We start from the raw sequence: 13,743 nt of genomic DNA on the forward strand, positions 1-13,743 counted from the left end.
TAATTTTACTTGTTTATTTAGATTATATTTAATAATATCAATATTAAACTAATAAATAAATTAATCTAATTAATTAGAAATTAGTAAATCAATAAATTTATCCTTCTTATACTTCTATATATTTTTATATTATTAAAAGTGTACGCAATTTCGCATAAGAAAGAAGATAAAGGACTTTTATGTAATTATAGTACACTCAAATTTTTTATTTTTATAGTCACTTATTTTTATGATTTTCTTCAAAAGAAAAACCTTTATTGCTTTTAAAAAAAATTATTTATACAGTTTTTTTTAACTGTATTATAATATCTTTTTAATATTTTATTGATATCTTTTTAGTATATTTTTATTATCGTTAAATATAAATATCAATTTTATTTTTAATTATATATTCATATATTTCAAACTGCATTTGATATGTTTTTAATATATTATAATATATTTTTAAAACACACATCTTCACGTAAAACACACTAATTGCTGTAAAAAAATATATAATATCATTTAATTCATAGATATCAAACATAAAAATATAAAATAAAAATGATAAATTTATCTTATTTGACTAATTTGACAATAATACAAGTTAAAATCATATTCTATTAGTATCTTATAGGTTTTTGGATGAAATTTTAAAAGGTAAATTTATAATGATATAAATTAAAATAAATAAACTTTCGGTATTTTTTAAGTATAGTTTTAATATTTTTTCTGACAAAATTCTATAAAAATAAAAATCTAAATAAGAATTAATTTCACAATAATATAAATTTTAAAAATATGTTTTCAATATTTTATAAATATACTTTTGATATTTTCTTTTTATAATTTATAGGTAGATTTTTTATATTTTTTGATAAAATTCTAAAAAAAAACATATAAATTCTTTTTTTTTTTTAAAGTTTGACCGTAGAAAAAAAAATTAAAAAAACCGTGCACCGTAAAAATTATTCTAGTTATAAACACATTAAAATGCTCCAGTACCATATAGCTAATAATTAATCCCTCATCATCTTATAGAATTCGACTACTTTTAATCTATAATAATAAATAATAATATTCTTATTATTATAAATAGGGAAGCAAAAGTTTTAATATCTTTTAATAAATTTCAATCAGATTAAAACTTTTTTACCTGGTTTCAAAAAGAATAAGTAAATACTTAAAACGCCAATCGTACTAATAAATAAATACTTAATATTATTATTAAAAATTATACATTGCATAAATTATATATATATTTATAAGAATTAGTAGTTTTTTTTCGTGTTATGTGACTGTTATAATTATTTCACTGTTACTATTTGAAATATTTTTATTTTAATATGTGTATTTATTTTTGACACATGAGATTTTTATTTTTAATTGTAATAAAATGAATTTAAAATTAATATTATTAAAAATAATATTATAAAAACTAATCGTTTACTCGTCTGTTGTACGACCGCCGTAATTATTTTAATTATAAATAATAATATAAATTAAATTTATATTAAAATTAAATAGATCTCTTAATATTTTATAATTAATTAAAATATTTAAAAATAATAATAAATTAAATATTTTTAAAGTCTTTATTTGGTTTTTTATATTTTAAAATTTTCTCAATACAAAAATATTAAAATTATAAATAAAATAATAAAAAATTATAAAATTATACATAAATTTGAATTCTACGTGTAAATAATAAGTACACATGTCAAAATTAAAAATCATATATATTAAAATATAGTAATACATGTCAAAACTTTTTTATTAGACTAATATAAATATTTTATTGTTCATTTACATGTACAAAAATATTCATTTTCTATATGTATAATATCCATTAGGTGGAATATTTTATAATAATTAATTTTATTTATATTCAAATGTTCATTATTTATGAACTTAATATTCATTACGATTAATATTTATATATTCATTTTGTTTAATATATTATTCATCAGTGTTAATATTAATGTTTATTGTTTGTATATATAATATTTATAAATATTCTCAAATAAAAATATTAATTATTTATAAAAGTTTTTATTGTTTTTGTGGTACATATTGAAAATATTTTATTATTGATATAAACATTCATCATTTATAGGTATAATATTTATTAGTTTGTCAATGGATATTCGCCATTGATGAAAATCATACCCACTAATTCATTCAAATGAACATATATAATAGAGATATTACCATAAATCGCCATTATAAAATTAGTAAATAAAAAAATATCATACTAAAGTTATACTACAAATATTTATATTGTGGTATATATATCTTTTCAACAAAATTAAGTTAACAAATAATGGAAATTTAATATTTTTTAAAAATAAAATTAATAAATAATGAATATAAATTTTTTTAAAAAAAATTGCGTCATCATCTGACACGCATCAATGCCAGACGCACGTGTAAAACTTAAAATACAGATTTTTATACAAATAAAACGATACTGGATGGACTCCTAGGATCATAATACTACGTGGACAATAGTTCATCTTATAATTTGCATACAAATTTCAATTGTTATAACATCGACCCTAGTCTATGAATTTATACCGAAATTCATAACATGTGTAGTGCATTTTTTTTTTTAAGATGTACAGTGCATTCTACTATTAAAATGTATAAAGCAGGAATTTTTGTTCCCGCTCCTTCATTATTTTTAAAAAATTTTAAATTATAATAAATAAATTAATATTATATTAAAAATTATATATAAACTTAAATTTTACATGTCAACAATAAATACACGTGTTAAAATTAAAAATTATATGCATCATAATATAGTAACATATATCAAAAAGTTTTTATTAGATCATATATATATATTAATATTTTTTGTTCATTCACATATATTAAAATGTCATTTTCTATGTCACGACCCACTTTGGGGGCCCGTGACCGGCACTAGGGAATGGGTAGGCTTAAGGCCACCGAAACCCGTAGTAAGCCTTACCAACCCGCAAATCCATATATACAATTAACCAAATATAAAGTAGTCATAATTGTCTTGCATAATACATCATCATACTACCAACAGGAGTTAGAATAGTTATATAAATTTTAAAATTTCCTACTGCGGATACTCTAGAGTAAAAATGACAAGTATATAAGTACAAGATAATTACAAAAGTCCGAAGAAGAAGAAGTCGGACTGTCGAATGTGCGATGGCGAAGGTCTTTAACTATCACCTGAAAAAAAATTACAACTGAGACTGTCAGTCTCGAGAGTGAGATAAAATCAAATAATCTAGAGACTATTGCAGTCTTCACAGGAAATATTAATTATTCGAATCCATATATCAAACCCTGAACATAAACAGAAATCATGATGTCATCATACCATAATGAAATAAATAAATAAATAAAAATATCTTTGTTTCTTTTCTTTTTGGGACAAATGGCTCGGTAGAACCCTAAACCCCAAATTCTAGTAGCCTTTCGGCTCTCTTAATCCAACAGGTCTGGCGCCCAGAGAGCAAGCTCGATCAGGGTCCTTACCTCCAGCCTGAACACTTGAATTCCAAATAAGCCGGCGCCCAGAGAGCATTGCTCGATCAGGGATCTTAACTCCGGCAATCAACTGAACTCAGCCTAGAGAGCAATGCTCGATCAGGGCAGACAAATCCATAATAACCTTATATCCATGATCATTACCGGCAGACGCGTCCCGATGTAACCCATCAGTGACATGTTCTACAAGCCACATTTCCCAATTCGCAATCATTACATATAATAAATATCATTATCCGATGAACTCAACCAACACATATCGAAATAAAGATTAAAAATTTAAGGTAAAACAACGTGAAATTTGTGAGGGGAAAAATAATAACGTTTATCTTATTATAACATACTAATAATAATATTTATATTATTTCAAATATTAATAATCAAGTGAAATCATTTATTTTGCGATACTAATAATCATATTATGCATAAACTTTCAAAATAGCATATTAAATCAGACTTAGCAATAGTGCAATGATTAAATGACTTTAACTCACTGATCTAACGCGTTCAGCCCTCCTACGCCTGTGGAGTCAAGGGAAGGCTGAATTATCTAATAACAAAAGACATACAATTAATAGACATTCGAAAATTTTTCCTAACTTAGACCCTAAGGTCGACTGCCTAGAATCAAATTGGACTCGAGGATTCTGCCGAAAATTTGACAAAACCTCCCCTAAATTACGGATATTTACCCCAGAAACGGGTCCAGACTGCCAAAACATATCAGGACATGCTGGAATTTAATAACAGGAGCCGGGCCACAAGAACTGCACTAATATTTTCCCGACTCCAAAACACCACAACCCAAACAATTTAATTTGTTTTATTTTTAAACTACCCATCACAAGCAATTAATAGCCACACTAACTTTCTAATATTAAAACAAAATTTCCAGAGTCTAAAATAAAATTATACCGAGTTAAAAATTGAAATATTTCACGCGTCCGGAAAACACTGGGGTCCTAAGCCGGCCCCGCCAATGGTTTCGAATTCAAATCCGGAGCGCCTACGGCTTCAAGTTGCGGGAGTCCTAAGTACAAGAGTTTTGGCCGGAAAGTGGCCGGAAGGCGGCGGATCGGGGCCGGAAAGTCGCTGCTCACGCGACACTTCCCAAGGCTGCCGGCAAGGATTTTCCGACGGAGGAGGGTTGCTTCCGGGGTTTTTGGGGATGGGGAGTCCGATTCCCGCTTTGGAAAGGACGCCGGCAGAGGTCGGACCGACATGGCAGCCTCCCCAGCCTTTGGTCGACGCTCGGCGGGAAGGAGCGGAGGACTACCGCGACAACCTGTGGGCCGGAGGAGAAGGAAGGAAAAGGAGAAGGAGAGGGAAGGGGAGGGAGGAAGGAAAAGAGAGAGAGGGAGGAGAAAAGGAGAGTTTTTTTTTTTTTTTAAATATATATATATATATATATATATATATATATATATATATATATATATAGAATTATTATTATTACAACTAAGGGTGTTACATTCTATATGTATAATGTTCATTATAATAATTAATTTTTTTATATTGAAATATTAATTATGGTTAATGTTTATATTCATTTTATTTGATGTATTATTCATCAATTTTTATTATCTATATATATATATATATATAATATTCATCAATATTTTCAAATAAAAATATTAATTATTTATGAAAGTTTTTATTGTTTTTATGATGCATATTAAAAAAAAATTATAATTGATATAAACATTCATCATTTATAAACATAATATTCATTAGTTAATCAATTGATATTCATCGAGTTAAAATTATACTATAGATATTTATATTGTAGTACATATTTTTTTAACAAAATTAAATTAATAAACAATAAACAGCATTAAATGCACGTATATATCGCATGTGTCAGACCTTAACATAAATTTTTTAACAAATGAAATGGTGCCGGATAAACTCTTAGGTCTACAAAACCATATGAAGCAAAATCCATATTATAATTTGCAAGGTATGGATTTTCTAGCTGGGTCTTCCTTATATTTCTATGGTTTTGTACTGTCTTGAAGCCCCTTTAATGCCAGCAATTCTTTTCATTGATAAAAAAAAAAAAAAAAAAGGTACTGCAGCAAGTAATACTTGTTCGATGTTTTTCTTTTTGTTCCTAATGAGCTGCAGAAGCTTCTCTTCTCCTGCTGGATTCTAATCAATGATGTTAGAGGGGCATCACACAGCTGGCACAAAGCCATCCAACTAGCTTCTAATGGTTTTACAAGCCCTAGAAACTCAACTTTAATGGCTTGTAAGGCAATACCCATAATTCTGTAAAAACAAAGTCAATTCAACATAGATTAAACTGAAATATAGCTTGAAGCTATTTCGCCTTCTCTGCGCAGGTACAACATTCTCTGCATGCTTGAATCCCAGGTACCTTTGACTCTCGTTCAAATGACAGAATATATAATGACCCTTGCCCTCAAATGAAATCTCATATTTGATAACATAAAACTGATACCGGTTGTAAAATCAGTTATTTCTGTATCTCATCATAACAGACAAGCTCCTTTTTTATGTAACCCTAATTAAATCAATAAAGGGTGACACTAAGTTATGGTGAAGAGCGCTCTCCTCAAATTCTTAAATAGCTGGACACTTTTTTCTTTTTGCTTGACAGAGTATTCTAGTTGCCCAGATAATTGAACATTGAAAACCACTACAGATTGCATAGTAAACAAAGATACTGATACTAAACATGCTAAAAATGTAACCTGCGTTATCCAGCTTGCATAAATATATTACAGTAGAATATTAGTTAGACGGATATAAATGAGAAACAAATGATTGGTCAGGCTCTAGATAAAGCACTAACCAAGGATTTAGAAATTTGCTTGTAATACTAGCTTATAGGGATGGTTAGGAATCTTTCAGTAAGTTCTGTACTGGTACCAGGTCAGCTTAAGAGTCACCAGAATCTTCAAACTTTCAGTTTCTTGCCAAATATTTTTACTGTTTCAAAGAACTCCTATTTGTTTTCGCTGCAATTCCAAAAATAAGAAAACATGTAAATAAACTATTGGCTCCAACAAAGAAAACAAGTAGCATGCTAAAAGATGAAAAAATACCAGGGCTTAAAATAATGCATTTTGTTATAGACTTCACAGCAGTAAGAGTATCAGGACCTGAAAAAGAAAATCTTTATTCCATTAGACGCATAATAATGAATTAGTTTCAATCAATTATGTACATGAGTTCCATTTATCACCTTGAATGTTCGTATCTTTTCCTGATATCACCTCTGCAACAGTTGAGGAGAACTCAGAAGTCAATGGATCAGCCCCTAGATTAGCTTCCCTAGATTCATGCGAGGACCTGAATATTTAACATACCATAAGATATGAAAAGAAGTACGAAATACTAGATTTAAGAAGTACAAAAAAAGTGTACTTATGCATCAGGTTATAAAGTATGACCAAAGGAAAATACCCTGAAATAGTGTCAGTAGAAGCACCCAAGATTGGCGGGCAAGGACAGCCAATACCTTCACAATCAAGATCTAGGTCAATTAACAATTCTGAGAAGGAGAAGTTAGCTCCAAAAGCATCCAAATTAGGCAAATCAATGTCAAAAATGTCTCCTTCCTTATCAGATTCAGACGAACAAAACTCTTCACCGAGTGGTTTATCCGAGCTTGCTGCTACATCAGAACCATCAAAATCTAGTCTTCCTTTTACATTTTCTCTCTTAGTCAGCCTCTTAAAGGTTGTCTTGACCGGTGATGAAGAAGAAATGCAATGATTTCTCTCCATGGTGTAGGACAAATGTTTACAAGGGCTCACAGTAACTCTTTCTGATGTAATTATAGTGCAGTTTGTAGGAGTCTCTTGGGGAGTATTGTTGGTGCTGCTGCAATGAGCAGCCGAGGAGAGACCCACTGGAGATACAGATTGATCATTGTGAGAAGAAACTGCTTGCGGCGGTGTTGTGGGGCCAGTCGAATTAGTTGGCGAAGACAACAAAGGTTGATTGAACAAACTCTTAGCAACACTTGATCCTTGAGCTAGTGGACCACTAGATATGCGGTTATGAGGTGATGACCTGATCCCAGAGGACTGAGCAATTTCTTTTGCAGTGGCTGCACTATCAGGCTGAGCAGTTTCTTGGGTAATTGCTGCATTATCATAATTTATATATGTAACTAAACGGAACGACTGAAAATAATCCAACATAGGCACATGACAAAACTTGAAAGCGGTATACCCTTGTTTGGTGGTTTCTTGGATGGTAACTTGGCGCGAGATTTCTTGGTAGTTGAAGGGGGTTCTATTCCAACAATTGAGCCAACTCGTTTTCTTGTTAAATTTGTAACCGATGAAGACATATTAACATGCTGATTGATGATATTGGAGGGCATAGAAACTGGCATAACAGTTGGCGACAATGTGTACATGGGACAACCTAAAGAAAAAAAATCAAAATCATCAATAAAGTTATGCTACTTTATCTGAACATTCACCGTAATCATATCAATTACAATTTCCAGAAAAATGTTCAATTCTCATCAGAACAATACTATCTTGAAGTTCAACAGATCTAAACGACTAAAGCAAAAAATTGAACTCAAATAGTATAAACCGACTAGTTCAATACAAACATAAAGAAGGTTTATGGGTCTAACCAGCCGGAGATCCAGCAGAAGGAGCTGCTTGAGGAACCACAGCCATAGATCTTGAAGCAGAGTTGTGGATCATGGGTGTAGGGCCATTTCCACTAACGTTATAAGCATTCATTGCATCTTGCATACCCTGCAAAAGGATCTGTACCCTGAATTTTTCTTGTTCCAAACGTGCCTTTTCTTGATCTACCATCACTTTCTGCTCTTTTAAGCATATATACTCATTTAACATCGCCCCCAAAGTCAACAAACTCTTGGGTGCCTAAAATAAAATTAGAGAAAACCAAGTCAATTTTAAGGTTCCTAAGAATTAAAAGAATAATAATCGAAGTGAGAGAAAAACAGAATGGGTACCTCTTGAACTGGGGATTTGGCGATGAGGGAAGCCGCCTCGGTTCTGAAAACAGAGCGAGTATCAGAGAAGTTATTATCGGAGAGATATCGGTCAACAATGAATGCAACTTGCATTGGTGTCACTTTGCCCTTGCCGAAAGATTGGGTTGTTCTGGATTTGGTTTGCTTCCCCATTTTCTTTTCTTGAAAGAGATGAGAGGAAAGACAAAGAAGGGATTAGGGATGTGGATTAGAAATGGAGATTTTGGGTAAAGAAAATAAGAGAGGGAGATTTTGTGGAGTGGAGGGAGGTTGAGGAGTGAAAACGCGGGAGACTTTTAAAAGTTTCAGAAGACGAGGTAACTTGATTTGTTTTAGCGGTTTGTTTAGTTATTCTAGATCTTTGTATTTCACCCGGCGGGAACCGTAGACCGGTTTAAGCGGGAGAATTCTATTGCATTTCTACAGCTCATAAAGAGTTAACTTTATGATACTAATCTTATCTTTTAATTATATCTTATAGTTATGGACGTGTTATTGAAGGGTTTTGCTAGAGTATTATTATAAATATATTTTCTAATTTTTAAATAATTAATCAGTATATTTTAAATAGTTAATTAATTATATTAATTAGATTGTTAATAAATTGATATATAATTTATAATTATTTATATAAATTAAAATTATATAAGTGAATTTCATAATTATAAAGTATTATCAATTAAATTCTAAAATAAATAAAAATTTAATAAATAAAAATAATATTTCTAGTTGATTAATAACTAACTACTATCTATAATTAATTAATCTAGTATTTAATTATTATTATAAATTATAGAATTATATAAAATTAATTTTTATAGATTATATAGTAACACGTATATTTATAATAAATTATAATAACTCGTAATAAAATTACTTACTAAGGAATATATACATATATAGTAAAATTTCTCTATAGTCATACAATTGGAATCAAATAAAATTTATCACTACAATGAGGTTAAAATTTAATAAAAATTTGAGTGTTAAAATTTTCTAAATATAATATTTAATATTATTAATGAAATGATAAAAACTATATATAAGATAGATAAATATCTTATAATATTATACAAAAAAATTAATAGAACAAAACAAGACAAATATACCATAACATATATTTTGTAAAGTTATATATAAAAATATTAATATATAAAAAATATTACCTTAAAACGTAATTTTAGAAATATTTATCTATATAATTATATTTTTACATATAACTTTAAATACTAAATAGTTTAGCATATATAATATATTGACAATATGTAATAATTTATTTGCAATAATCTTACAAATGGAATATTATAAAAATAACGAACACATAAACTAATATATCAATCAAATAAATAAAATTATATCATTATCTTCTAACTTTATGTCTTCAATTTTTATGAAAACTTGTATTAAACTATCAGCATTCATATATATAGATAAAGTAATTTGTTAATTTTTAATAGAACTAGCAATGTATATAAGATTACGATAGAATTAAAATTTAATTAAATTAATTAATAATTAATTTTATTATTATTAAAATATTAATTTAATTTTACATAAAATTAAAATAACTTTAGCAAATTAATTCTAATGCAGTTAGAAAATTCTCTTATTCTGGATGTAGTCCAATGGTTAAAGCTCTGCCAGCTTCTTGTAGACTGAACTCTCTTCTCTTTAGGTTTCGAGTGGATTTTGGTTGGGATAGTCTAATTTTTCATTAGTACTAATGAATCATACTTATATATATAAATATAGTTTTTAATCCACGTACATTCAACAATAAATTGACTCATTATTTTTTTAATAAAAAATTAATCTTTTATTTTACTTTTAGTTTATCTAATAAATTATTGTGTAGATTAAATTTTAATTTCTATAATAACTTATAAATTCTTATATAATTATATATCTTATTTTAAATATAAATTTCTAATTTTATAAATAAAAATATATTCAATAATGTCTTACCACTTAAAAATAAGTATTCTTATAGATGCTACAAGTTTTTTAGTTTTTTTAATAATACTATTAATATCTTTTTTTATTTGGTTATTTGATTTTATTTCATTTCTAAAATTAATGTTTGATTAAAATATGTTTCTTTTATGCATTCATTTTACGCTTTACAATTAGATTTATCCATCTCATCACTTTTCGCTTATATTATAAGATCATTTTTATATTGTAATAATTATGACTTATTTATAGTTATATCTAAATAATTTATTTAACAAATTTATTTTAGTATTTTTCTTTACAAACCAAATGAGGAATGGATATACCATATTTTATGGATATTCTACTGTTTTTATTTTTAATTAAATATTATTTCTAAAACTTCATCTATTGAAAACGGAAATATAATTTAAATAAAAATAAAATCAAGCAAATTTGGAATTGATATTAATAAATTTATCTTATTATATACTTTTTACAAATATTTTTGGATATGAATATATATGTGGAATTTTATGAATATATTATAATTTTTATTTTATAAAATAATTTAATAAAAAATGTAAAATATCAAGCCAATTATTTTTCCAACTAAAAATAAAAATACGGTATAAATAAGAATAAATTCAATTATAAAATTAAGTTTGATAATAAGCAATTAAAATAAACATCAAGCCAAGTATACTCTAATTATTAGTGGATTTTGGTTGGGATAGTCTAATTTCTTAGTATCTTATTTTTATATAAATTTTATATATTATTTATTATTATTATTATTTCTATTAAATTATACTAAAGTTAAAGTATTGATTTTAGATTTTTCAAATATTTCTTATTAATTATTGGTAAAATTATAATAGAGTTAGAATTTTGATTAAGAATATTTTAATTAATTTAGTCAATAATTAATTAATTGATAGTTCAATTAATAAAAACTATATTAATCGATTTTAATATAATAATATATAAAAATATTGTAATAAATTTATTTATGCATACACCACATATGAAATATTGACACCTTTAAAGAACTGTTATATGCGCGTCAGACACTCTAAGGATGTGGACGTGCCAGAAACATGCATGCGCCACGTAAAAAATGCAATCTCTGTTCTTTCTTCCTTTTTGATAGCAGAAACATCCAAAAAAAGTTGAAAACACAAAAAGTAAAAAAATTTGTAATTATTAAAATATTTTAAAAAATATAAGGTATTTTAGATTTAATTGATCAAATTATAAAAATATAAAATACAAATTTTTTAAAGAAAGTCCATAGCACATTTAAATTTTATACGCTCTCAAGCTTATTTCAGCGAAAAGATATCCTTCTCTCTCTATTTTTATATCTTCAATTTGTTCTTCACTTTTTCTTCATCTTAAAATTTCTTTTACAATTTATTCTTTCTAAAATGATACAATTGAAAATGTATCATACTTGTAATTTAATAATTTTCTTAAGGAATCAAAATAACTTTATTAACTTTTAAGAGTTTTTTTAATGAATGTCACAATAATATAAAATTACTATAAAATATATTTACAAAAATTGTTGATAATAAAAATATCTAAAATAAATTTTATTTATAGAAATATATAATTTAAATTTTGTCAGATAAAAATATATATGTTAAATATATTTAGTGTATATATTCAATATATTTTTGACAGATAATAAATCTAAAATATATTACATTTGAGAAATATTACTGTACTTTAATTAATTTAATGATATAAACTATTAATAAGTAAATAAATAAATAATTATTTAAAAATTTAGATATATGTAATAATATTATATAAATTTAAAAGATATTTTAAAAATATTATATATGAAAAATCGGATAAATTGCCACATAAAAATAAAGTATATATTGGGTAATATATTAAAAAAGTATATATCTAAGTATACTTTTAACATAAATTAAATAAAATATAAATCTCTTAATACCAAAAATTTAAAAGAATATTTAATTTTTTAATATTTACATATATTTCGAAAGTTAAAAAGAATGTAAAACATCAATAAAATAAAAATAAATAGTAAAATATATATATATATATATATATATATATATATATATATATATATATTTGATTAAAAAATGACACTAAGTATATGTAAGGTAGTTTAACTATTTTCAAATGAAATAAAATATTTTTAAAAAAACTGAGCTGTTCATGGCATAGTCCTCATGCTGTAAACTCAAGGCATGTGAATATCCTCAAGCTAAGACCACAAAGAGGCACCTCGCCATGGGGGGGTCTTTCTGCTCTTTTGGATTTCTATAGCCGAGTTAGCCCTTTTGGATCATACCAGAAACAGATCGTAGCAACTATTAGTTCATTGCCATTGGATCGAGGAGAAGAGAGGGGAAGAGTTTAGAAGGCCATGAGAGAGTAAGAAATATAAAAGAGTAAGAAATTGCTTAATGGAAACTTGCCCTCCCTTTATTCAAAATGACTTCTCCTTATATAGGGAGGAGAGTCTCAACAAGAATACAAAAGGAGGCTAAGTGGGGATCCCACTCATCCTCCACTCACATGCCTAATAGGGCAATATACAATAATTCACTCCACTCACATATCACATGCCTAATAGGATAATATACAATAATTCACTCCACTCACATACCTAATAGGACAACATACAATAATACACTCACGTGCTTAATAGGATAATATACAATAATTCACTTAAAGTAATAAGAATGGCCGACAGCTTCACATGCTCAGAAAATATCGTCATATTGATCATCATCCATTGGCTGGGAGTCTTGCATGAGAGCTTCTTCTTGCAGTCTCGTTAAGGTAGGTCATCCAAATGGGGTCGGAAGATCAGAGGAATAGAAATGTTCAATGGATTGTCCAGTTGATTGATGTCCATTGAATGTGCATACTAATGGTGTTGAGACATTAGTCATCCTTGATTCATTTCTGTATTGCAGGGCTGTTTAGGTCCTCGTGATTGTCGGCAAGCAAGATGTAGAGGACTATTAAGTGTTCTCCAATGGTAGATATTCGGGTTGCATATGTGTTTTCCGTCACGGAGATATGGCCTGTGTAATATGAAAATAGCATGGTATTCCGAAGCTTTAGAAATGTTGTCTGAGAATAACCGATGCTCATGGATAAGTTTAAGGAGATCTCCTGTCCATTAATATGGAGTTTTGAACCAGGTAAGGAATCTCCATGGATATGACCCCGAGTTTGCTTCATTGTTGAAGAAGTGTAAAAGATTCATAATGGGCACTTCTATAGCATGATGACAGACTGTAGATAGG

General features: G+C 27.3%; 1 protein-coding gene across 1 annotated transcript; it reads right to left on the minus strand.

Annotated features, from left to right (window-relative positions):
- Nucleotides 1-6,215: 6,215 nt before the first annotated feature.
- On the minus strand, nucleotides 6,216-8,821 carry LOC8273461 (cell wall protein RBR3). Its single transcript, XM_048379946.1, has 7 exons — nucleotides 8,489-8,821; nucleotides 8,138-8,396; nucleotides 7,720-7,917; nucleotides 6,946-7,630; nucleotides 6,725-6,831; nucleotides 6,585-6,641; nucleotides 6,216-6,497 (listed from the first exon to the last, which is right to left on the minus strand). Exons 1-7 carry the CDS (start codon nucleotides 8,660-8,662, stop codon nucleotides 6,466-6,468), a joined length of 1,512 nt encoding a protein of 503 aa, XP_048235903.1. The 5' UTR covers nucleotides 8,663-8,821; the 3' UTR covers nucleotides 6,216-6,465.
- Between the last annotated feature and the right edge of the window lie 4,922 nt (nucleotides 8,822-13,743).

The sequence above is a fragment of the Ricinus communis genome, chromosome 10, assembly GCF_019578655.1.
Source record: "Ricinus communis isolate WT05 ecotype wild-type chromosome 10, ASM1957865v1, whole genome shotgun sequence".
NCBI classification, from domain to species: domain Eukaryota; kingdom Viridiplantae; phylum Streptophyta; class Magnoliopsida; order Malpighiales; family Euphorbiaceae; genus Ricinus; species Ricinus communis.